Consider the following 27,943-nt stretch of genomic DNA (forward strand, 5'->3'; position numbering starts at 1 on the left):
ATAAAAAATAGATTTTATGAATTATGATTTCTTGGAGTCAACAGAAGTCAATGAATATTAAAATAACTATTCAAAATAGAAATAAATTAATACAAATAGGCATTTTAAAATAACTTTTTAAATATAATTACTTAAATAAATTAGAATATATCTGTACAAATATCACTTATAAATTAACAGAATACTAATAAATTACTTTAGAATTATAAAAAAAAAAATCATAATTTAAAAATAAGCAAATTTTATAATTAGTCTTTCAAAATTTATTTTACTTAAAATTATAAAAATAACATTGTTTTTAAATTGGAAATAAAATTTGTTAATACAAACGCAGTCATTTAATACTCCCGTAATTTTCTTTTAAAGATTTTTGGATTAATTATTTCCTACATAAATGTACATCCATCCCCGCAGCGAGTATTAAATTCTAGAACGAGGCATTCAGTATTAATTGATATGTGAGCTAAGTTTTGCATATTTGTTTGAGATGTAAGACTTGTAGCAATAACAGAACTACTGTCTAATCTGCCGTTCTTTTTTCATAACAGTTCATTAATGAACCGTCCATCCATTATTATGCTTGGTAACGAGTTATAGGTGGAAAAGTCTGTAGTGTAATCCGTTTGATAACTGCTAAGTGATGATTGTAGCTTGTAAGCAAGTTAGTTTTCATTGATAAGGTAGTTTTCATTTATTATTTTCTTTTTTAAGTTGTATGCCAGTTATTTGAAATGTAAAAAATTGTTTGTTCGCTAAATTTTCCTGCATTATTTACTATCCGCATGAAGAATGCTATTTACATAAGATGACATATTGAGAAAGCAATTTTACGTTTTAAGGATACTTTTAAGGCACTGAGCTGTTTTATACGTCTCGATTTTGACATTCGTGTTTACAGGTAGTTTTATAATTTTTATATTCAAACGTAGGTTTTTACCTATAATTGAAAAAAAACATACCTAACATATTTTATTCCCACAAGCGTACCCTGGGATTTAAAAATTTTGTTATCACCATTATGTACCTATTATTATTTAACTTTTTTTGGAGATAATGTAATTCATTTGCTCTCATTTGTATTTTTACATCACTAATACATTGCAATTATTATCTAATATTAGTGCATTGATGCATTCCTTCTAAAGCACTTAACTTTCTTGATTAACTTTTGTTTCAGGGACTCATTTCATTTTTTATGGTGTTCACAGAAAATCATATATACATTGCTCTGCAGAATATATCACTATTTCTGTATCATTCATGTTTGATTGTTCCTCTTTGTTGATGTGAAGTAGAATTGTTTATCTGAAATCTTTTTTCATACACGATTTCTTTTTAACATTATCTCATACTTGATTTCTCAGTAAACATTCATACTAAGACTGGTTTTCACATAGACTTCTTTTGCAGAATAAGTTTTAGGAAATGATTGAAAATTATTTATGACTGAATTTTCAAATTTATTTATTAATGACTGATTAATTTATAAGTTGTGATGGTCAGTTTTCTGTGTAATTTGGATATTCTGCATACAAGTAATTTTTTACACCTTGGGCTTCATTTTATAACTTTTTGCTTTTAAAAATAAACGTGCCTGTTTTGCATATTTGTTCTTTTTGTTTATGAAAATCATAAATAATATTTTTTCTTATTTTTAGTTAATAGAACATTTTTATATTAACTTTTTCATAAAAAAAACGAAAGATAAAAAATTTAAAAGGGTTATATCTTAACATTTTTGTGTGTATATATATGATAAGTAAGAGTGGCATTTCTGTATTATGCACTTAAAAATAAGTTTTATATCTTAGTAAAACTATTTTTTGTAACTATATACAATTATTGACCCTTCTCTGATTTTGATGAAATTTAGAATATACCTCACTTAGGACGTAAGTTATTTGCTACACTTAAAATTATTCACCAGAAATGTCTTTCACCAAAGTTACATTCCTTGTAAGTTATCCTCATGAAAACTTTCATAATTCTGCTCTGTTTAATATACGTTATTTTTGGAATAAGTAGTTGATTATTATTTACAACTATGGACTCAGCCTAACAATCAGACAATTTAATATTTAAGGTTTATTAGGCAAAGTTAGGTTTTGCTGATATAATACAAATTTCAGTACAAGGAATTGTTACCTAATCTAACCTTGACCCCTTAACCTAAACCTAACTTAACTCAATTATATATAACTCAGCTCAGACAAAGTTATTTACTCCATTAATAATGTGCATTGCAGATTTATGAAAACATCACCTTAATGTAACCAAATGTAATTTACCCTTACACCTAGTAGTGAATATATCTCATTCTTAACTTAATTAAACTAAACTAAATAATTTAGTCCAATAATAATGTATATTATACTTGTGCAGTACTGAATTATAAGATTTTTGGTGAGGGTATTGTGTAACTACAAGGATGTAACTCGTAGGCTTTTCTGACGAATTTTATTTGTAATGAATAACTTAGGAACTAATATTCCAAATTTCATGAAAGTTGGAGGTGAGTCCGTAATTGTATAAAATTACAAAAAAGATTCTCCTACGTCTGTAGGTTTCTGAAATGTGTTTATTTAATTTCATTACCCAGAAAAAAAAACAAAAAGGTAGCAGTAAAACTTACACATGCAAGCATTTATGCTTCTCTTTTTAACTAATACATTTTTTAGGAGAGTACTTTACTTAAAAAAAAAACTTTTTAATTATGAGAATTTTGAGCTACACGTTGATGTAATACATGCCCTGATGTTTTTCATTAAGCGTACTAATACTGTTTGTAAAGTGAGGCATTGGAGTTGCATTTTTTCAAATAACTCAAAAAGGATTTAGTCATAAGTGAAATTCTTTAGGTGTATCTAACTACATGTACTATAAGAAAGAATTTAAAAAACAAGAAACTTAAATACTTAAATTTTATATAAAATAAAAGTTTAATAAAAATTTTACATGAATAAATAAGGACATATTAAAATTCTGTCATTGGATACAAAAAAATTAATTTGAAAATAGGATTTCTTTTGAAAATTACTAATTTTTGGTGGCTAAGATCTAATAAGTGTCTTAATGGGGAAAAAATAATCATGAATTAACCTTCTACTACATGTTAACTAGTGGTAAAAATTTCATGTTGTGTTTTGAGTCATAACTCATAAGGTCATAATAAAATGAGAAATATCAGAAAAATGATAATAAAAATTGTACTATTGATGTAAAGATGTTTAAAATGGATACTTTATTTTAATAAAAATATTTTTTAAACGATGTTTAAGTTATCTGTTATGAAATTTAATTTATTTTATTTTTCTCAGTTTATGAAGTATGTAAAAGTGATTGTGTATGTGGATATTGACTGCATCATCTCTCACCTGCAGGATGAGACTGACAGAAAACATTATATTTCATTTCTTCATCTCACCTTGCCAGTTAATTCTGTCTGATTTTTGCTTTTCCGGAAATTATTTGTTGAATTCTGTGACAAAGTGATTTCTCTAGTTATTTTTTCAGTTTCCATTGTTCTTATTTGTGTGTGTTGCTAGTCAGCATTAATACAATTTTTATAAAAAATTAAGTTTCTTTTTTTAAAAATAATTAATATGGAATGGAAACTTTTGTGGTATATGAAAAAATGTCTAGTCTTATGTACCTAGATCCTCTGATGAAAGGATGAAATGCTACAATTCTACCACGGAGGTCTACTTTTTGTAAAGCTTATGTAGTTAGTATATATCTTGTGTGGGTTTGAGTTAAAATATGTTTATTGATGGTATTAAAGATAATAAATTTAACTACAGCTCAATGTTTCGTGCCAAAATGTTTAAAACATCTTTAAAGTTTTTCAAACAAACTTATTTCTTACAATAAAATCGTTACTAGTTGAAGTGGTAAAGGTAGACTTGATAGGAAGCTGATTTTAACTTCAAAATTGGTTATTTTTACTTCAACTTATTATTACTGTTTTTTTTTTGACTGGTTTGATGCAGCTCTCCAAGATTCCGTATCTAGTGCCAGTCATTTCATTTTGGTATACCCCCTACATCCTACATCCCTAACAATTTGTTTTACATATTCCAGTAAAATTGTAATTTCCAGTAATTTTGTATTTGTTTTACAATATTTTTCCAATATTACAGTGGCTATTCCAGGATGTCTTAATATTTGGCCTATAAGTCTATCTTCTTTTATTTTTCCAAATGCTTCTTTCTTCATCGATTTGCCGCAACACCTTTTCATTTGTCACTTTATCCATCCATCTGATCTTTAACATTCTCCTATAGCACCACATTTCAAAAGCTTCTAATTTTTTCTTCTCAGGTACTCCGATTGTCGAAGTTTCACTTCCATATAAAGCTACGCTCCAAACATATACTTTCAGAAATGTTTTCCTGACGTTTAAATTAAGTTTTGATGTAAACAAATTATATTTTTGACTGAAGGCTCATTTCGCCTGTGCTATTTGGTATTTTATATTGCTCCTGCTTCATCCATCTTTAGTTATTCTACTTCCCAAATAACAGAATTCTTCTACCTCCATAATCTCTTCTCTTCCTATAACTGTTATAAAAAAGTATAAATCATGAATTTTTGGTTAAGTGAATTTCATTATTTATAGTTTCCGTGGACTTTCTTTTATTAAAAAAATACAAAGATCTAGACAACAGTTTTATTAATTTTTGAGAAAATAAATTTTAAAATTGTTAGTGCAAAATTCATATTTTTGATTTGGCATTACTCATATTTTAGGTTTGGAAATCACAATGTTTAAAGAGGCTTTCTGAACAAAGTTTAAAGAGACTTTTTGAACAAAGTTTTAAATTGTTGAGTTGTTAGTGCTTAACTTTTTAAATTGTTAATACAGTTTTTCTTGTAAAAAATATATTCTTCTAAAGATAATGTAGCTTTAATTTTATTTGACACAAGATAATGTGCTGTGTAATATTTGTCTGCTAGTGATTGGCCTTAATTGGTATAATTGTCAACCAGTTTTATAAATAAAACTTTGCATAATATATTGATATTCTGTATGTATGTATTGTAATATATAGTTTTACAAACTAAAATCTATCTTACTTTTGGTCTCAAAATGACAGGAAGTTTGGAGGCATTTAGTTTGAAGCATTTTTGTTATGATGATTTTATCACCATCGCTGTTATTTATTAGAATTTATTAAATATGCTTTACATATTTTATGATTTAACATATCGTCAAATGAAATTACATAATAATTGCCTAGGAGCTATTTGCAGCTTGCCATTCCCAAATTAACTCATTTACAATCACTACCTTTTCTTGTACAATTCTAATCAATCATCTAGAGTATTTCCTTAATTTTTGAAATCTTTTTAAAAATATATTCTGTACTTATTATTTTTTTTAATGTTTCACCTTAATTAAAAGATTAGAATAAAATAATCTTTTAGACAAAAAAATGTTTTTGTCTAAAAGATTATTTTTTTATTTTTTATGGTGGGGGGTGGGTTAAATGTGTTAATTCTTTTAAATAGATATTTAAAGGTAACTGTTGCTGCTGCTTCTTTCATATACCATTATTCTATGTGGTGGATTTCTGTTTTAATAAAAAACTTTTTTTCTAATAATCTCTTAACTGATATATAAAGATTTGGCGAACATAGGTAGTATTTTGTCTGTTCTTTGGTTAACTTCTACCTTGCATTCTTGATTTTGTCTACCTGTTTCAGTCTCTTCCTCCTTTTCTTCTTTTCCAGTTTGTGGGTATTGTTGGTTTATTTTCATGCATTAGGGTTTGAAAGTTTTTAATATGTTCTTACATGTCCAAATACTTACTACAAAATATTCATTATTTTAGGTGATTAGGATTTTAAACAGATGGAGATATTTAGATAGACATTTGTCTCAAGAACCCATCTAAATAACACAACCACAGACTTCCTTGGAGAATTTGAAATGTATTCTTATTGTCATAACAGATCTTTCCATCTGTTAATATTTGATCTTTTATTATTTCATCACTAATAACGCTTGTCTGAAATCTATCTAACAGAACGAAAACAATTGTGTCTGAGCATTCCATTATAGGGGTATTAATGCATCTTTCTTTGCAAGGCAATCAGCAGCCTCATTACTTTTTATGCTGAAGTGAGAAAGAGTCTATTGCAGAAATATGCTTGCTGAACAGTGTCAAATCAGTAATCATATTCTAATATTTCCTTAAACGCATGTTTGTTTTCTCATTGAGAAGTGTAACTGCTTTGTACTCATAGAATAGAATACTATGGATTTTTTAATTTTCTAGTCCAGTTCTTGCGGTAAATAACTCCATCAAATTTTTTTTCACTACATTGTGGTATTTTCACTACGCTTGATAAAACTGTGTATAAGTATGCCCCTGGTTGTTTTTATTTTATTAAATTACCAGTCTAAAGCTGGTGATTCCAGGATCATTTGGTTGTAATTTATTTTCTTGCCTGCAGCCTGTTTGATGACAGTTTTTAACATCAAGAGGGGTATGATTTTGTTACAGATAGTTCTTTTTACTTCTTATGTCTTTTACATCTTATTGGACTAGCTTTTTGACTTTCTCTAGAAATAAAGTTTGCATTTTCAGTTTGCTGATTTTTAGATGTTTCCCAAGTATCCTGTATTAACTTCTGACATTATAGAGTAGCAGTTCCTTATATGGTAAGAGAAAACAAATGAAAGCAAGCAAAAGAATGTTACCAGCATACATAGATGACTTAGGAATGGTTTTAACAGCTTTTATTAATCTGAGTGATGCTTTAAAATTGTTTGTAATACATCAATCTGACTTGGAGAAGTTATTATTTCTGCAAAGTACAACATTAGATGTTTTATGTATATACATCTTGTCTGTCAGATTTAATATATATTTAGATCTGTCCTATTGTATTCCATTCATTCTTATAAGGATGCTAGGCTTTTGGTTGGGTTTTATGTTGTCCATATGACTTCCATGAAAGCTTGTTATCAGAGAATGATACTTAGATATTTTGAATCTGGTTTGTGTTATCAGTTAGACTGCTATTGTTAGGTAAATATATATTTTATGCTTCCATTTAAAAATAAAAGATTGAGAATTTGCCATCCAAAATTTACTGTCATCAAGTTGAATTACTCCAAGATTGTAGTTATCTCAATCCTTTCTCCATATGAGTAGTAAGGGCAGTTGTCTTTGTTTTAAGTTCAGAAATCCAAATAGCTTATTATACTAGTGAGAGAATTGAGTAATTATGAACATTGCGTGTTGGCCGCTATTCAACTTTCAAGCTTTATAGAATAGTAATTACATTTCTCCTGCTGTCTGGGACATTTGGAAGCCAAATTGTTTATGTAAAAAAATTTCTTTGGCTATCTCACCTAGATGTCTCAAGAACTCAGCCTGGAAGAAGAAACATTTTCTGCAGAATCTTGTAAAGAAATGATTCAGGTAGATAGGCCATTTATTGAGGCATTCAGATTTATTAATTTTGTAAAAGAGAGATTTGTGGGAGGTAAAAATTGTAGAAGAAACAAAGATATAATGCAGTAAATTAAAGATTTAAAGATGAAAATAAATCCACACAATTTTTTATAAAGTAACTAAAGTAGATGCCAATTTACTCATAATAAAAGTATTATTGAATATGTCAGGAATATTTGGGTCAGGTTCTTTAATGTTTTAAAAATGGAACTACTTTTATCCTACTTTTGGAGTTTTGAAGAACAGTCTACCTTTTGATGTAAAATGAAGTAAAAATTATTGCTGCATGGTTGTCTGATGTGATTGTGCTGTTATGATATATTGACCATTTGTGTTTTCTATTAGCAGTAATGATTTTTAAAAATTCAATTGGCTATCCTCTCTATTGCCCTTTAGCATTTCAACTGAATGAATATGCATTTTTTAATAATATTTGTTTTGGTTTTTAAAGATTAAAGGAGAAAGGTTGCTATCTTTTTCCTTTCAAATTGATTTCATCTTTTTCAATTGGTGCTTTTACCTCCCACCTTTTTTCGTTGACATACTTCTATCTCATTAATTTTAATAAATGATGAGACTGGAGTAATTTATGTATCTTTGCCTTGGAAATGCAACTATAGACAGAATATAAAGTTATAGAATAAATTGTAGTTTATCCAGAGATGCAGCATTTTCGTTAAAGTTTACCGGATCTTTAAATTTCTGTAATGTTTTATTTTGAAATTTACTCAAAATATAATCCAGTATTGTTAAAAATGTTATTTTTGAAATAAAAATTTTATGTTTCAGAAATAATATTAAAAAAAAAAACTTAGCTATTTTTGAGGAGCAAAATCTGTTTATAGAGATGTTACGTGTTGCAATTTCTAGGAAAAAGGTATGTTAAAACTTAAAATATGGTTGATTATTTTTATAGTTTATGACAGATATAAGCTTGTAAAAGGTGAAAAATTAAAACTTCTCTGATATTATAAAACTGTTTTCAGGCTTGTTTTATTCATAAGAACTGACTGGTCAGTTAGCATAGTAGTTGCATGCTGGTGTATAGATAGAGTATTCTAATACTCAGTTCCTATCTATCATTTCATCCATCTCATGCTTCTCATTTAAAGTATATATAGAATGTGCAAGATTGAAATATAAAAAAAAAATTTTCTGATGTGTTGACAAATTCAGTTTTTTATTATTATAAAAAACTATTAATTTAAATAAACAATTTATTTCGAACTTCTATTAAAGATCCTGGATTTTATTCTTGTCTAGGAACAGAGATGTATAGCTTCTATTGTATTTACTAATGACTTCAGTAGCAGATGCAACTAAAAACTAACAAATAAAAAGAAAGTTGATGGTTCAAGTTATTAATGATTGTTTGATGATTGAATACAGTGGATATCTACAATTTATGGCATCTCATAATTTATTTGCTTATTTTATTCTGACAAGTAGAATTGTGCTTGATTACAGCTACCTACCTGCTCTTTTTTGTTATAATAAATGAATTTTGTAGTTTATGAAAAATGTTAAGCATGAGTGGGATTTGTACCCAGAATCTTCTGAGTGGAAGACAGAAATGCTACCATTCCGGCATGAGGTCGGTGTATTCCATGTTTGATAAGCTCTAATGTATAGCCAACTCTCAATAATTCATGTATGGATTATTGAGAAAAAATATCAATTTTGCAGTTATAAAATATCAAACCTGCTTGTTAGTTTGAAGGAGAATTTTTAATCTCAGGAATAGGGAATTTATAAAACCCATAATTTATTCGTAGAGCCATGCAAGAACATGATGATTTCTAGGTGATTTGATTACATGTAGTACTGTTGCTAATAAAAATGAAACAATCTTATTTATAAAGGCAAATCAACTAAGGTGATGAAGTGTGATGGACTGTTTTATAGTTAATTGCAATTTAAGATCCTCTTAAGAAAATTCTTATGGGAGGATATATACCATCGAGAGTTGCACTCTTAATAGCAGTAATGGAAGTCACCAACAGGAATTGCTTTTAGTTGATCAGTAACAGCTCTTTCAATGTTTTCTTCTGGCTCAAAATGGCATCTTTTGAGGTGTATCATTTAATTTGGGGAAAAGAAATGCAGTAACTCAGATGATTCATCATGTATAATGACATTAAATAAATTCCTACCGCTTGGGATACATTGCAGGAAAAAATCAGAAGGCAGTGTATGTTGATAATATCCTCTGATTGTTTTTCTGCTAGATTGAGAGTTTTTGGGAACCACCTCTGTGCACACATTCTTATAACCAAATCCTCCTGTGTTAAAGTCTGATGGATCATGGTTCAAATTTAATTTACTATCTATTACTTTTACTCAGTTTGACCAGATGAGGCTGTCATACTTCCTACACAGTTATCAGGTTTGAAGTTGAAGATCTCCTTGAGCAGGGCTTATCTTAAATAGATTCATAGCCCTCCAAAAATATCTTTTGCCACTTGGAACACTTGTGACCTTGATAAAACATGCTCCCTAACGGCCTTTTAATTCTTCAAAATTTAAGTTTTTTTTCTCAAAGTTTGACAAAACTTCATTGCACATTATTGCTCAGAATTGTGCCCTTCCATTTCTGTGATACACCAAAAAAAACCACTTCACTAAACATTGTCAGATGAACCTGGAGTGTTTTGCCATATTGTGCACTATTTGAGCATTACTATATTTATTGACATCATATATATACATAAAATAATAACTAAACTTTGTTCTTTGGTTAGACAAATATAAAAAAAAACAAATAAGTGTTTGGTCAACAACAAAACAAACAAAATACCAAAAAAAAAAACAAGCAGAAAACCTCGACATTTCATCCAAGATATAAGACTTTATCAAGACAAACCACAAATTACAAAAATCAACACCAGCAAATACTTATAAACCCAATACCACCTAATCCCAAAACCAAAACCCCCATTACTAAAAATGTTATTATTTACATAGATACTCCCTCCCATCACCATTCCAATGGTAACATTATGTTATCATTGGTGACTGTGATGGGACTTCATTAGGCCAAAGAGGGGTGATCTACTACTCCGCCTACCTTTTACCCAACATCAGCATGTAGTGTTATAAAGCGATTTTAACTACTATGGTGAGGGATATGTCTACACGTCGACCAGTGCTGGTGGCAGGCGATTTTAATGCTTCAGAAAAGGATAGTTGGTGTACTGGAAGAGCAGGGTGGGCTCTCTGCGAATCAGTATGAATTTCGCAGGGGTAAGTCTGCCCTTGATGCTGTGGCTGCTGTATGTGACTTGGCAGGAAGAGTCTCTTGAGGAGAGGTGATGGTAGGATCTGTGTCGTAGTCACATTGAATATATGAGACGCGTTTAATTGCATCCACCACTCAGCAATAATGGGAGCAATGGAGGACCTACGAGTGGCTTCTTACCTGTGATGGATGGTGCGAAATTACGTCGTTGGATGTCAGATTATCTTTAGACTGCATGACGGGTATGTTGAAAAGAACCTCGATAGAGGTGTGCCGCAGAGGTCGGTCCTTGGACTGACCTTCTAGAACATGGCTTATAATGGAGTGTTTCAGGTTGTTCTCCCACAGTCGGTATTTGGCCACGCTAATGATAGAGCCTTGCTAGTGGAGGTGGAAACAAGATATGAGGCTGTAGGCCTCATATCTTGTAGATAACTGAGTCATATACAAGGATTAGTGAATGGACGGCTAGGACTGGAGTTGGCTCATGAAAGGACTGAGATGGTGGTGATCTCTGCTGCCAGGAGAAGGCCAACTTTACTTCTGATCCTTGATAGCAGAGAAATTGTGTCTCAGGTGACCATGAAATACTTGGGAATTTGGGTTGACTCCAGACTAAGATTTAGTACTTAATTTTACCACTTGGTACTCTGGGCTTGTGAGAAGGCGGAGAAAACGAGGAGGCTTATTGCTAGCCTACTCCTGAATACCAGAGGGCCCACCCAACATAGGAGGAAACTGCTTACTGGAGTGGTCTATTCAGCCCTGCTATATGGTGCCTAGTTGTGGGTGGGCGTTGCTAGATTTGCCAAGTACAGGGGTAAATTGGAATCCATCCACAGGAGGTGTTGCATCAGAGTAGCGGCCGCCTATAAGACGGTGTTCAGGGAGGCGGTTGAGGTGATTGCTAAATTCCTGCCACTGGACTATGATAATGCAGCGTAGCAGAACTAGGAAACTGAGAATACTCCCAGTAGAGGAAAGGAAGCGCTCTGATGAAGAACTAGAAGAAGAGATCGCACAGACATGGCAGGAGCGGTGTGATTGGGCCACAAAGGTAAGGTGAACTCACCACCTTATTGGGACATCAGGGGGTGGTGCCAGAGGATCCATGACACGCTAAGTTTTGACTTAACATAATTTCTGGTGGATCATGGGGGATTCAGGTCTTATTTGTATAGATTCAGGCTCAGCCTATCTGAAAATTGTCTGGAGTGTGAGGTAGTAGAGACCCCCAACATGTATTCTTTCTTTGCTCGTGATTTGCCATAAAGCGTAGAGGCGCTCGGCAACCTGAGATGTGAGCACACTGCCCTAAAGATACCCTACGAATCCTATTATAAGGTGAGGCTTAGTGGAAGACTGTGAAAAGATTCGTCAGGATGGTCATGAGGAGTCCCGCAGAGGAGAATGGCGTTGAAGAGTGCGGGGGCAGACAGGTTCTTGGCTGAGTGCCTAGATAGTCCATGTATGTGTGGGGGGTTGCCTGGGTGCAGTGAGGCTGGGGACACTTTGCTTGTTTGTTTGATGGTGGCCACTGGTTAGTGGTGTGATTATTTGAGATTTCTGTCTTGACTGGTGTGTGGGTGTGTATCACGTGGGTGTTGTGGATGTTAGAAGCTTTCCTGTTTTCTGCAGGGTTCTTGTGCGTTGTTGTCAGTGTTTGTATTTGATATGCTGTATGTGTTGCTTTCAGTGGTGTTTGTGTAGTATTTGACATTTGTTGGTTTGTTATGATTGTGTGTGTGGGCGATTCCCCCTTTCTGATGAAATGTTTTTATAAGCAGTCCCAGGAAGGGTGGAAACTAGGGTTGAAGGTTTAGTCGGTAGTGCGCAGGTATAAATAAGCCTTTGGTTATAACTGGCAGAACTGTTAGCAAGCCCAAAAATGCTTAGGTGCCCGTAAATGGTGTTTCTCCACCTCTTAAAAAAAAGCAATCAAAGACAACTGGGTGCTGCATCATGACAATGCACCTTGTCACACAGCACTCTCAATGAGTTTTTGGCAAAGAAAAACATTCCTGTAGTTTCTCAACCACCTTATTCATTTGACTTGAGACCCTGCAACGTTTTTGTGTTCCTGACTTTAAAAATTAGTGACCTTTGAGGTGTCAAAGGATACCATTTTGGAACAGTAGAAAACAAAAAAAAAATGTAACTGACCATCTGAAGGATATTCCGGTTTCTGAGTTCCAACACTGCTATGGCGATTGGGAAAACTGTTAGAAGCATTGCGTGGCTTCTCAAGGGAACTATTTTGAAGCTAATAAGAGTCAATGTATAATTGGATTGTAAATAAAAAGTTTTTCTGAACCAGTCTCATTATTTTACATACACACCTTGTATGTTTAAATTTTTCTGTGTGATTTTGTTCAAGAACAAATCATTTTATTTATAGAACACAAACGTGAAACACATTTCCCTGGAATATATCATTTAAACTGTTATGACTGCACAATGTTCTAAATTGTTTGGGGTATAATTTCAAACATGTATATGCAATGGATACTTAAAAGAACTCCACAGCTACAGCCAGCATTTGCCAGCCATCTCATTGATACAAATACCCAACATTACAGTAACCTGATATTCTATATGTTTAAAAAAAATACACATTTGAATATTTTAGTGTGCTTGAAGAGTATGAGATATATAAATGTACAAAAACCACATAATGATCTTGTATTAATGAACAAACACAATTCAAACCGCACAAATTTTACAGTTGCATTTTAAATGCTTGTCTCCCTTATGAAAAAAACTGCCAGCAGTAATATGTCAGTGTGGTAGCAGCACCAGTTACTGACCATGGTCACAAAAACAGCAGAAAATGTTTTGAAGAAAGTCTTAACAATTTTTTTTAAATAAAATTTCATTTAATTTGTTGTTGCAGAAGTTCATATTAAATTAATATTCCTGACTGTCGCAGACAAAACTTGGCAAAAAGAAAAAAAACAAGAAATAGGTACACAAAAAAGTGCAAATATTACTCTGTTAAGACCTAATTGACATTTTGAAAATATATTGTGTAGCTCTGAACATATTAACATAAGATTGTATTTACAAGTGAACCTATAGAAACACATCTTTCTCTAATTTAAAATTATCTTAACATTTGATTGTAGTTCATAAATTTCAGTGATTGGTGAACATTACTGTTCAAGTTGTTGATAGATTCCTATTATTATTATGTTTTAGTTTGGTAATGATGTATGTAGAATTTATCCTAAAAATGTTATTGCTAACTATGTAAATAGAAAAATATGTTTACTGGCAGATAGAAATAGATTATTATGCTATTAATTTATTGACTAATGGTTAATTATTGTCATAATTAATAATCATTGTTTGATTTTAAAGAAGTGAAACTGCACTTTACTTTGTGATGTGATGTAATATTAGTTAATGAAATAAGTTTTAGTAGAATTTTATAATGTTGTAGCATTTCTAAAGCATTCTGAATGTATTATAACCCTACTATTGGAGAACATTTTTTTTTTGTCTGATATTGCTTGATTGTCATTTTATTAAAAATTAATGGGATTAATAAGGAAAATTAATTAAATCTTCGTACAATTTTCTGCAGCTTGCAAAAATATTTTTTTATATATTGAATATCTTTGTGATTATTGATGTCATGCATAATGCACCATATACAGACTTAATCATAACTATTTCAAGATATCTATAGGAAGAGTAATATTTTTTATGAAATGAGAGAAAGTAGACAACTATTATATCTGATGGTGGGACTCCATCATTTATGAACAAGCTGATGTTAATAGTAATTGATAAAATATAGTATTCTTCCATCATTCGTATTAATGTAGCTAGAACATCTGCATATGGTGTTTTAATTGTGAATAAGAATTCTATTTTCTATAAAATGCAAGTGCGTGTGTAGTTCAAAGATGGTAAAATGGTCCACTAAGATTTAAATTGCTTAATGAATGTTATTTGTCTTGGGTACTAATTATTTAGTCTGGGAAACAAGAAAGTAATTAAAAACATTTACAAAAAATTTCATCTAAAACTAGATTGTCAACTCTGAGATTGTTAAAAAAATCATCAGCAGATACTGAGAAATTGTAAAAAAAGAAAATTATACTGATAAGAGAAATAATAATAATTAATAGGTAAACAGTATTTATAAAATGTTACAAAATGAATGCCTTTATTACTTATAGAATAAAAATAAAAACAATCATTGATCAAAAAAAAGTAAAAACATATTGTTTCAGGTAATGCTAATCGAAAGTGTAAAATTAGCTTAAAAATGGTTACAGAAATACCCATGAACAAAAGCTAAGTAGGCGATGATAACCTTTTTTTTTATTATAGTAGAAAACTTTCATAAAAAGATCTTAAAAATTGTAAAGATGTTAAACAAGATAGGAAACAAATATATGTATGTATATTTTGTTGTTACATGCTGTGCTTTTTTTTTCTTTTTCCTGTTTAGCCTCCGGTAACTACCGTTCAGATAATACTTCAGAGGATGATATGTATGAGTGTAAATGAAGTGTAGTCTTGTACATTCTCAGTTTGACCATTTCTGAGATGTGTGGTTAATTGAAACCCAACCACCAAAGAACACTGATATCCACGATCTAGTATTCAAGTCCGCGTAAAAATAACTGGCTTTACTAGGACTTGAACGCTGGGACTCTCGACTTCCAAATCAGCTGATTTGGGAAGACGCATTCACCACTAGACCAACCCGGTGGGTTACATGCTGTGCTTATTATCGGCGACATCAGTCAGTAAATGTTGGGGGAACTTGCAGTCCACCTATGTACCTGCACATGCGTTCCTCCGCACCAAACCAGCTACCACTTAACTCTCCCACCACAGCGGCTCTAAAATCACGGCACGGCAAAGTGAAAGCGGACTCTCTCGTGCACCAGCACCAGAAGCAGACTAAGAAGAAAAAGAAGTTCCTTGGCTGCCCTAACGTGGGATCTCGTGGTGGATGCCCGAGCAGCAGGGCTGGCTGGCCTGGCTCAAAGCTCGCTAGCGCCAGGAGGCATAACAGTGAAGTCGTAGCTGAATGAGCACAGCTTGACGAGAGCTACACTGATGAAGGAGATTGACGTTGTCCCAACATTGTGGGGCTGTGGGGACCACTGCTATAACTGATGCTGTGGTGGGGACCCAACTGCTGCTGAGGGAAAGCTTGGTCTGATTCCAAAGGACGAGCCACAACTCCCTGACTATCACCTAACGAGTGGAGCCGACTTCACCAGAGACTAGCGATCAGACTCAACAGCCCCTTCTCAGGGCTACCTCATTAACATGCAAACGGCTCTTTTTAGGGCCACCACTACAAAATTCCAAACAACCCTTCTCAGGGCTACCACAAGGTTCTAAGGTGCTATGTGTCGTTGAAGCCATTTGGCAACAAAATATCAAATTTGTCATCCATTGAAAAAATGTCTGAATTATTGTTGAGAAAGTAAGATTCCTGACTATCTAATCAGTAAGGGACTGAGTTACAAATACTATATAATTTGGTTTTACTTTTACGATTTTAAGAAATTTTTGTTCTCATAAACTAATTATGTACCAATTTTCTGGCTATGCTGTGCTATATCTGATTTCTGAATTTCTGCATTTATATAATAGACCAAATTCTCATCATGAATACAAGCTTCTTTTTTCATCATCAGACTCATTCTGAAAAGTGGGATGAAAATGTAGATGATATTGGGGGCTTTAAAACAAAATTGCATTATTATCAATGTCAAATTTTTGTGAAGCGTAAGATGTTAATTGATTGTTTTTTCAATCTTTCTTTTAGTTTTTCCTTACATATCCTGTTTGTTGTTTCACAAGTAAATTTTTAAATGCCTGCCCTTTTATCTTAATATTTTTGAGGACAGACTTCCTTTATTATTCTGAGGCAGTTTTTTGCTAAAGGCTGTATTTGCTCAATTTTTTGTTAATTCTTTCTTTGTTAATTCTTCTTTGTGATGATATGTCTGAAACACTGAACTCTTGTTTCTTTAACAAAATTCATTTTTCTGCAATAAGCTTCTAAAGTGGTTTCTGGTGGTTTACCTTTTAAACCATTGTATTGAAAGCTACCAATTAGATTGCATAGGATGGAATGAATTGTGGGTATTTTATGTATCATCAAATGCACTACTCTGTAGCTATCAGAATGATTTCATCTTTACAAAATTTATTCAGAATTGCTAACCTACTTTAATGGTGGAATACCAGCTTACTTTTGGTAGTATACCAATGATTTTTCATCCTATACAATAAAAGGTGGTAGCCTTTAAGGTGATTCATTTTTTTTTTAATTCATCCATTCATTCATTCATCTCTTTATTTTATGCTTTTGTGGTGATTCCTGGACATGTTTCTGCAGATTGCCTCAGATTTTGCCTGTATAAAATTATCTTTTAATATAGCTGATCCCATCTCTTTATTTTCAGTTTCTTCCTTAATTTTGTTAATTATAATTTGCATTTCAATGCAATTAATTATAATTATTCATATGTGCCCCTGAATATGTTTTACAATTCTTTATTTGATTTCAGAATATATAACTAACTTAGGTAATCTGATATCTAACTGAATTTTTTTGGCTTACCCATCTAAGCCAAAGAATATTTCTTTTATGAATTATTGGTTTTTAGTTATATGTTTATTGATTTAGATTTGATAGTAAGTGTCTAGTATTTTTTCACTTATCTTTTAATTCACCTCATTTTACTCATTAAAATTATATGTAACTACAATCTGATGAATTTGTATTTAGTTTTAACTTTAAGATAAATTAAATTGGTCCTTTTTTTAACTCTCTTACCATTAAATTTCAGAATTTCATGTGTTCCTGTTGTAGTGAGTTAAAAAAAAGTGAATTATTATTAACTTTTTAAATCAGGAACATTTTAGAAGAATATTATCACGTTTTACATGCAAACTTATCATTGAAGCTAGTTAGGATTTGTTCAAAATATACTTATTCTTTGACTATTACTATAAAATTGCATTCATTATTTGTAGTATATTCTCTTTGAATGAATGTGAAATGTTTCTGTGATAACAGTACTGGAGTACTATTTAGTTATTTTATACTTATAAAGTTACGGATGGCAGCTGGACATAACAACCTTCTTTATTTCATTTTATTATTCAATTAAACAGCTGACAGTTAATAATTGAACAAAATCTGTGTACTACAGATTGAAGGACTTATAAATACATCAACTATAACTTGTATGGAATACTTTTACATTTTACAATAAAAATTTAAATTCTAAACAAATGAGTATACCACAAGAGGCCATTTTTGAAAATTGAAAACATTTGACTATCAATCTATACACCATATATATATAATATTTATTGCATGATTGCATGGATAATTCTATATTTTATATATTATAAAATATATTATTTATTTGTTTTTGTAAAAACATGTTGTTTATGAATTTTAATTAATTACAGGTTTTAACATTATGTTATGGCAATTTTGTTGGTTGTTACTCGAGTTGTGCTGATGGAAGGTAAGGTTTTTTCTTATGCTTTTAACTTTTATATTTAAAAATTAAAAATAAGTTTACCTTTTTAATTCTCAGTTACATACATGTTCATCACAGTAATGCATGCTTGTATCCCTTTATGCCATATACATGCTTGGGTGCAAAGGCCTTCTTCATTCTGTTTGAGTGCTTGTCCCACAGTTAATCAGTCACTCCCTATTTGCCTTGAAATGTAAGTGTATCATTTGATGACATCTTGCTGTTATTTCAGAGTAATTGAAAATTACTCTGCTTTGATTTATTTATTTAGTTTTTCTTTTATAGGGTAAAAATTCTGCTAATAGATAACTATTCTGCAGAGCCTCTATTTAATTGACAATTTAATGATTGTAGTTTCATGGCGTGTGATACTTTCTCTGTAGATCATGGGAAAAGTCGTCCTACCAGAGATTTAATTTTTGGATGCGGTTTTAGGATTTCTTCTAAATTTTCTGTTTTCGAGAAAGTTGTAGTAGGCACAAAAGCCTAAACTACAAACAAATGTAAATAAATATTTTGTGTACTTATTGAACAGGAAGTATGATTTCATTCATATGTCTTTAAAGCATAAGAGTACAAATTTAAACTGTAGATATAATTTCAAAATATGATTTAAACATGTTTTACATTTATTTAAACTCATAATTATTAGCTGGAAGTATATTTAATGTTATTTCTAGTTGTACCAACACAATTAAAACAATTTTAGTTTGTTACAGACATTCAATTTTAGGTTTTACCTTTCTCCAGAACAATTAATTTTTCTGAACCGAAATGAATTCAGTATTTCAGCAATGGTTAATTTACATTGCCATTACATAAAAAAAAACCAAAATCATGATAAGCAGGCTTTAAGGTGTTTACTCTGAGATGAACGCAATCGTGATCATAGATGGTGTGATAGATATATTGTACTAAACTTAAAAGAAATACCTCATAAATATGTTCAACAATATAGATTATTTGTGAGTAGAACATGAGGTTCAGTTTGGAGAAGCAAGTGCAGATTTTTTAATTTTTTTTTTAAGGTGAAGGAACCCCATTTACAGGCACCTGGGCAGTGTCAGGCTTGCTAACAGGTTCTGCAACATGTTATTAAATGCGTGTGTGTTCCTGCACACTACCGACTAAACCTCCACCCCTGGCTACCCACCCTTCCCGGTACAGCTGGTGTTCATTACTTCAGGAATGGGGGAATGCACCCTCACACACATTCAGACACCACAGTCAACAGATACGGACCTCACACCCACAAGATACCAAACATCACACTATATTTCACCACACACTCCATGACATCCAATTATCACTCAGAAAACATACCTTACCCCACTCACTCCAGACATCACACCAAAGCCAGTCACATCCAATCATAACAACAAACACATCACAGACAATTGAACATTATAATATACTTACCTCATTGGTCACCATTGGATGTGGGAGTGGAGTCCCCACAACCTCATTGTACCCAGGCAATCCCCACACATACAGGAAACCCCCTAGGCTCTCAGCCGTTTGCCTGTCTGTCCCTGCACCCTCTGAAAATTCCTTTCTTCTACCCCTGCAATACTCCTCCCAGACATACAGCTCCTCCATGATCTTCCTGGCAAAACTTGCTACAGCCGTCCAGTTTTCCATGCTTTCCAACATGTTCTGCTGAATTCCTGTGGAAGGAACATTTCCCTTTTATCTATGGTGTCCCATATTTCCCTCCTTGCATCCTCAAATTGGGGGCAGCAAAAGAAGATGTGATATGCTGTCTTTTCCTCGTCTACACACAACGTACAATTAGCAGACTGATGTAGTTTAAATCTAAAAACGTATTCTCTGAACACCTCATGGCCCACAAGAAACTGTGTGAGATAGTGAGCCATGGGCTCTCTTGCACCAATTTCTCAGGTCCCCAATTATGCAGTGTGTTCATCGGCTTCTATCACTAGTGACTCACCGCATCTGCTATTCTCTCCTCACATCTTCCATAACGGAGCTAGCCACTCTTCTTTTTTCTACAGGTGTTGACACCTGTTGCCCTTTAATCTTCTTCCTGTGGGTGATCTCCAGATCGACAGGTAATATTCCCACCAACACTTCAACTGCCTCTTGAGAAACCGTGCAATATGGAGGCAGCTCCTTCTGTGTATTGATTCGAGAGCACCCCTGTATACCATTTTTAATGACCCTTCTCCATATCTCAGCACCATAAAGTAACTTGGAGTATATCACTTCAGACAGCAGCCTCCTCCTTTTCTGCGTTGGTCCCCCACAGTTCGGCAGTAATATGGCAACCAGATACATGACTTTTCAGCCTTCGAGCAGGCCTCCAAGATGTGGGTGCCGAAACGCATCCTGGCATCCACCTGTATTCAAAGATATTTTATTACAGTCCTTGAAACTATACTTTGGCTCTCAAGCACCATCATCATTGTTGGCCTTCACTTGGTTGTAATCACAACAATCTCCGTCTTATCTGGAGCCATAGTTAACCTGACTCTGGCTATCCAGGTTTTGATTGTTGTGTATGAGCCTTGTATCTGAGCGATGGATTCTCTCAGGGTACACGACTCCACCTGGGGGGCCAAGTCATCTCTGTAACCTATGAGTGACGTCTGGCGGTAGAGGAGTGTGAAATACGCCATCATACACTATATTCCAAAGGGCCGGCCCAGCGAGTGCAAAGTCTGGAATATTGCAAAATACATTAGATTATTAATTTTGAAACCAAGAAATCTTTTTTATAAAAACTACATTTTTTATAAAAACATTTTTCAAATGATTATTAAAATTTAGCATGCTAATTTTACAAACTTTTTTGGTACTTAACTTGAAGACTCATTCAATGTTATTATAAATTGTATAATTAAAAAAAAAAATACTAGATATGTTTTGAAAAGATACATATACATGAAGATTAATTAAAAACAATGAATTATTTTTTAGACTACTGTGGTACATAGTCTAAATCAGTGTGTTAGTTACAGCACCTTTAGAAGATTTAACAGTAAAACAAATCCTAAAATCATCAACATAAAGTCTTCACAAATTAGAAATAAAATTATTTATCATTAAGCGGAATACTAAAGTCATGCCTAAGTGACATCATATAATGCAAAAATTTGTTTAGATTCAAACCCGTGGGCTTGATAATTTATATTCTGCCTTGTAACTGAATAAATTGATTTAATAATATTTTTGGAATGTATATAATAACTAATTTATTTTAACCTTTGAATGATTATCAAAATTAAATGTTTTATAACTCAAATACATACAAATAGTATCATCCTGTTATAAATCATCAAGTGCCTTAGTAGTAAAATTACAGTCTTGTGAAAGGTTAGGATCAACTCTATGACCTTCAATAAAGCAGTGTTATCTGTAAATTTCATCTTTAACTGGTTTAAGAATTTTTTTTAAATGATTTAGAATGTGCACTTAACATGGAAGTGGGTCTGTAATTTTAACATCTTGATTATCACCATTTTTATTTTTATTTTTATTTTTTGTCTTCAGTCATTTGACTGGTTTGATGCAGCTCTCCAAGATTCCCTATCTAGTGCTAGTCGTTTCATTTCAATATACTCTCTACATCCTACATCCCTAACAATTTGTTTTACATATTCCAAACGTGGCCTGCCTACACAATTTTTCCCTTCTGGGAAAAATTCCTTCCGATAGTCCTTCCAATAGTCCAATAGTCCTTCCAAAAGTCCTTCCAATATTAAAGCGACTATTCCAGGATGCCTTAGTATGTGGCCTATAAGTCTGTCTCTTCTTTTAACTATATTTTTCCAAATGCTTCTTTCTTCTATTTGCCGCAATACCTCTTCATTTGTCACTTTATCCACCCATCTGATTTTTAACATTCTCCTATAGCACCACATTTCAAAAGGTTCTAATCTTTTCTTCTCAGATACTCCGATTGTCCAAGTTTCACTTCCATATAAAGCGACACTCCAAACATACACTTTCAAAAATCTTTTCCTGACATTTTATGAACCATTTTTATAAACTGGTTTAACATTAGCCAAATTATAAAGAGTTGGAAATACGTCCAATGACAAAAGATTCATTAAAAAGAATTTAAGAGGATCCATAAGATAATTTACAAAGATCATGAATGAATACCATTTAACCCCTCACCAGCACTTGAAGTCCATTTATAGCATTAAAATATTAATGAAGAGCAAAGTTCATCTTGGTCTATTATTTTTTACTTTTCTGTTATACAAAATAAAATTTAAATGTTAAAAAAAAAATTTTAATGTGTCTGATTGTTTTCATAAGTTTCAGGGTTAATGGAGTCGATCAATATATCCAAAGAAGCAAAGTTCCAACTTATCATTTCCAGAAATCTCTACCTCGATTACCGGTTCCTAAACTAGAAGATACATGTAAACGGTATTTAAGAGCGCAGAAACCGATTCTGTCTGAAGAAGATTATAAAAAAACAGAAAAATATATTAAAGATTTTGAAAAAGATGCTGGCAGTAATCTTCAGAAAACACTTAAAGAGCATGATGTAAAAAATAAGCAAACAAGCTATATATCTGAACCTTGGTTTAATTTGTATCTTTCAGACAGGATTCCACTACCTGTTAATTACAACCCTTTTCTGGTTTTTATTAATGATACAAATGAAAAATATAATGACCAGCTTGTTCGTGCATCAAATTTACTCATATCATCTCTTAGGTAAGGCTTGTTCTTTTGAAAAAATTAAATTTACTCATTTTTATTTTAGAAAAGAATGCTAAAGTAATCAGAGAGTTTGGTTGTGGTTAATATAAAAATAAAAAGGTAGTATCTTTTGAATAAGGAATATTTTATTGCATGAAGCATTTCTGTCCTGCTTATAGAACTATAAAGTTAGTTTTCTTTGTGGAGCCTACATTTTTTTTTAGAGGATGAAAGTATTGGAGTGTATGTTTTGGCTTTTTTAATATTCATTTGCACAATTATGTGATTAATTTGCATGGTATTGGATATTTAAAAAAATAAAGCAGGAATTTTTAAAAATAATTATGTTATCCTTTCGTTATACATAGTTAACACTGTAAAGCCCATGCATAGATTAGTTTTAAGGAGGATTCATATAATACTAAAGATGATCTAGCCCTGTGCTCTTTGACCTAAAAATATTTTGAATTTTTTAAACTGACTTCAAAAAAGGAGGAGGTTATCAGTTTGACTGTATTTTTTTAATGTGTTATACCATATCTCTGACATTAGTAAACTGAATTTGATAAATTTTTTTAATCTAATGAGTATACTTTTGGAATGGTCCCATATAAATTTTAACCAAATCCGATGATAATCTTAGGAAAAATTAAAAAAATAAATTTTTTTAATGGATGTTATGCAATGTCTCCGACATTAATAAATTGATTTTCATAATTTTTTTTTTTAAATGAAAGAGTATACTTTCGAAATTGTTCCCCATATAAATTTTAACCAAATCTGATGATAATCTTAGGAAAAATACCAAAAAAACAGAACAGCTTGACACCCTTAGCTGTTGACCGCTCTCACCAGTACTGTGTTGTTCTGTTCAGTGTATGATTAGGATATTAATAACAGTCTATATTGTTATTGTATAATAAATAATAATTATCTATAACTTGGATAGATTACGCAACCTCATGATTTCTGTGGCAGCTTTCTCATCATGTGGTCTATTTATTAACTTATTTGGGTCCAAGTCAGAGAAGGCGTTTTATGAGTACAGCTTCCTGAATTTTATGAGTCTGCTTCCTCATATATCAAACCGAGACTGTAAGAACGTTGCTTTTGCGTTTTGTTTGATATAAATTTGTGTTATTAAACTGACACAATGAGCTTGACTCTAGACTTTCATTCCTTAAGAATCAACTGTTGTACATTCTCACTTGTGAGAGTACATTCTCATTGTTAAGAAATCTCTGTAGAAATATTCATGGCATTTCTTTCTCTATTTTTTCGTAAACAATTGTTCTTTTCTTGGCAGCTTTCCTTTAAACATTGCTGTTTCATTTGAGCAGCGTGTTTAGTAGGCTTACTCATATTATATAATAATATATACATATTAAATATAGCATATACAATATATTCTTGTTATAATATAATATATATTAGATGTATATATATATATATATATATATATAGGTACTAGATGTGTTAAAAATAATTATATTTTTATTTATTAATTGAAGTAAAAGTATTTAAAACAAATAACTATTTTTGAAGTCTGTGCCAGTTGACACAAGTAAAGAAAAAAAATATATATATGATTTATATAATACAAATCCTATTTCAAACAGTGCAAGATTGGTAATAAAAGTTTTACAATGATAAAATGAGATCTACAAAAATATAATACAACAATAAAATACAACATACAAAAAAATATGATATATGATTACTTTATAGATGCTTAGGTAGATATATTATTACCAAGTACATATGCCTTAACAAACTCAAAATGAGGTTTGATTGTGAGATGCTTTCTCATATATGCTCTTGAGATCCAATTTTACATGTGGGATTCCCATTTAGTTGTATAAGGGTTAATTGTTGAATCTGCTCGCATACTTAAGTAAACTGGTGATTGATTGGCTTTTTCTATTTGCCCCATTAAAAATTTATTTTCTTGTTATAGCCGAATTACATGTCTCTTTTTTTTTGGCTTTATGATATCACATAAGCTTGCAGCTTGTGTGTGGGATATGGAAATGAAATTTTGTAGTGTGTGAAAAAATGCCATGCCTGATCAGGATTCGAACCCAAGATCTCCAGATGAAAGGCCACTGGAAGGCTAACAGCTTTTTCTCAAAGGCATCTGGCAAACATTGACAAATGAACTTCAAATATGTTTTCTTATTGATAATTCATACGTATTCATAAAACGATTCAACCATCCTTGACTTGCTTTAACATTCAGTATTTGAAGTGCCCTCATGATTTGTGTGGTTTTTAATTGTGTCATCCCTGTTAAAAGAGCAAATCCTTGCTTGCATATGTCTTGAATGTAAGTAAACAACTGTGCTTCTACTTGAGGAATACTTCCGAATTCTGAGGCAAGTTGCATTACTATCCACTTTTACTACCACTTTACTATTTACTTTTAGTACTATCCATAAGCTTCTATTTTTTTTTCTTCAGTCTCTTAAATATGATTCTAGAATATTTTATTTTATGGCCTGCTGTTCAGTTACCAATTTCCTCTGCTGTATGAATAACTTTTAATTTTTCGTCAACCGTAAATTAATGTAAACGTTTTACAGAACTCATTTTTACTTGCCCGCTTAAAGTACAAAACTGGAAAAACGTAGTATAATTATAAGCTGAACATACAATCTATCTTTACTTGACTAAAATAAAAGAAATGCTGTTGTGTGCAATAAAAGAAATACAAATAGTTGAGTTAACTTATGTAAAAAAAAAAAAAAAAAAAAAAAACCAGGTTGATGAATAATAACAAATGTTATAACAACTGGAAATGTGGAGATATAAACAAAAATTCTATGACAAAAATTTATTTATAAACAAACAATTACAATATAGTCTACATAACAGATATGATTTAGCATTAAGTTACTGATATAAAATCAGAAGTAATTAGAATAAACACTATGATTTGTTTGTGTTACTACTGTATATTAATATATTGTAACACAATATGTAGTACAATGGTAAATACAGGTTTTGGACTCATTTGGAAATCACTACATATCATTCATACCCATAAATTTTATGTTGGTTTTTAAGAAAAAAAAGGTGTGCATCATACATGGCTAAATAAAGTATATTATAATTCAGGACTGTGTCGTTGAGGTATTATTGGACCTTTAAAATTTCTTCTTAGGCACCAAATTGATTGATTTAGAACTAAGAAGCACAAACTTTAGCCACTTTGTCATTACCAGATCATGAACTCTAGCTCTTGTACAGTATTTTCATAGGTGTTGTTATCAGATGTACCTGCAATATCAAGGAAAGTTCCAAAGTTTATCTTGATTAAAAACACACATTAACTGTGTATAAGCTGATGTAACACTGTTCATACTTTTTTCTGGTTTGTAAAACATAGCAATTATTATGAATAGAAATTTTAGAATGAAACCCATTCATAATACAGTTTTCTGTCATTGTCGTTTTGTCTTGAAGATTAAGGATGGTAGAGAAATTGAGCTTAGCGTTTGGATAATGGTCCTTGCCTGGTTTCAGAACAGAAACTGCCTGATAATACTGTTGGAATAAAACCAGTTGCCAAACTTGTTGTATAGAGTTCACATGGAATATGATGAGGCCTCTTTGTAAGATTGATGAAAAGTATCATCTTTTAAAGTAGATAAATTTCATTGTTTCTTGTGGTTACATACACTGATAACAGACTAAACCAAAGTCTAATCTCTTATGTGATTCTCATGTTTTGGGTTTTCTGTGATAAATCATAGTCTGAATTCCTTTGTGCATTTATTTTTTGAAAATGCATTGACTTACAGTGTGACTTAGACTTGGAAAACATCTATTCTAGAGATAGTTTGTTTTTATCTTTTAATTTTAGTTAGTTAATATATTCAGTTTTTTCAGGAAGTAAATACATCATTGTCCTTTTGAACATAATGAAATATCATATGAATGTCCTATATGTGAGTATGATCACTTGAATAGAGTTCCTATTAAGAGATAACAATAATATTTTTGTTGCCTGTAAGATAACAATAATATTTTTGTTGCCTGTAAAACAGAATTTCTGAGTCCTTTATCAGATGACAAATTCTCTTGGAAGATCAAATTTATTTTTTTTTGTAAAAATCAAACTACTGTGTTACTTTGAAGCATCTTAATAAAACTATAAGCTTGACATCATAGCTAAATATTTATTATGTTTACGTACATTCTTAAAATATAATGTCATCTCTTGAGGTTCACTGAAAAAGTCAGAACAAGTTTTTAAGATATAAAAATAGGCAATCAAATTATTATCTCATGGGCATAAGTATGAATTGTGTAGAACGACATTTAGAAAATTAAATATGTCAACTTATCTTTGTATTTACATTTATGAATGAGCAATCTTTGTTAAAAAGAATAGTCATTTATTCTTAAAAAATAATATAATTCACCTCTACTAAACCAAATAGTGGGGCTCCTTTATAATCCAGCAGAGTACATCAGTTACAAGAAGTGGCCTTATTATATTTCATTGCCATTTCTAATAAATTACCATTTTATTTGAAAAGTCTTCTAATTTATTTAAAATACAATTAAAAAATTTTTTATGGAAATGATATTACTTCATTTATGAATATTTAAATAATCCTAATTAAAAAAAAAGTTCTGATTTTTCTGCAATCTGTACATAAATGTGTGCTCAAATTTTTTTTCAATAGCACCTTCTGAATTATAAGTTATTTTTGGTAATGTTTTGTATTTAATGTTAACCTTAACATTATTTCATATGTTTACGTGTAATTACTGTGGGACTTTAATCACATCTGTTTTTACATTATAATTTACTTAAAATTTATATCAAACTAAAATATATATATATATTTCATTTGTTTACTAAAAGAAATCTTGCAATCATAGTCCCATTAATTGCTTTGTGTTTCTCATTTGCTTTGCTGTCTGTCATTACTCGGCTTGGATTAGCTCTTCCACTTATCACATTGTTGGTAAGGTAACAGTGAAAAGAGAACAGTCAGGTCATTCAGTCTTTG

At 31.4% G+C, this 27,943-nt stretch overlaps 1 protein-coding gene across 3 annotated transcripts in view; it reads left to right on the forward strand.

Annotated features, from left to right (window-relative positions):
- The first annotated feature begins 577 nt into the window (after positions 1–577).
- CPT2 (Carnitine palmitoyltransferase 2) overlaps positions 578–27,943 on the forward strand; it is a 96,861-nt gene continuing 69,495 nt past the window's right edge. Inside the window, exons 1-4 of one of the 3 annotated variants that reach the window (XM_075363057.1) lie at positions 578–680; positions 8,256–8,343; positions 18,166–18,224; positions 22,527–22,934. In XM_075363057.1, the coding sequence (XP_075219172.1) occupies positions 8,314–8,343; positions 18,166–18,224; positions 22,527–22,934 (497 nt within the window). In that variant the 5' untranslated portion in view covers positions 578–680; positions 8,256–8,313. Of the gene's footprint in view, positions 681–721; positions 899–8,255; positions 8,344–18,165; positions 18,225–22,526; positions 22,935–27,943 lie in introns of those variants that run through there. The other 2 variants (XM_075363076.1, XM_075363066.1) reach the window with 2 other exon arrangements.

The sequence above is a fragment of the Lycorma delicatula genome, chromosome 1 (assembly GCF_047948215.1).
Source record: "Lycorma delicatula isolate Av1 chromosome 1, ASM4794821v1, whole genome shotgun sequence".
NCBI lineage: Eukaryota > Metazoa > Arthropoda > Insecta > Hemiptera > Fulgoridae > Lycorma > Lycorma delicatula.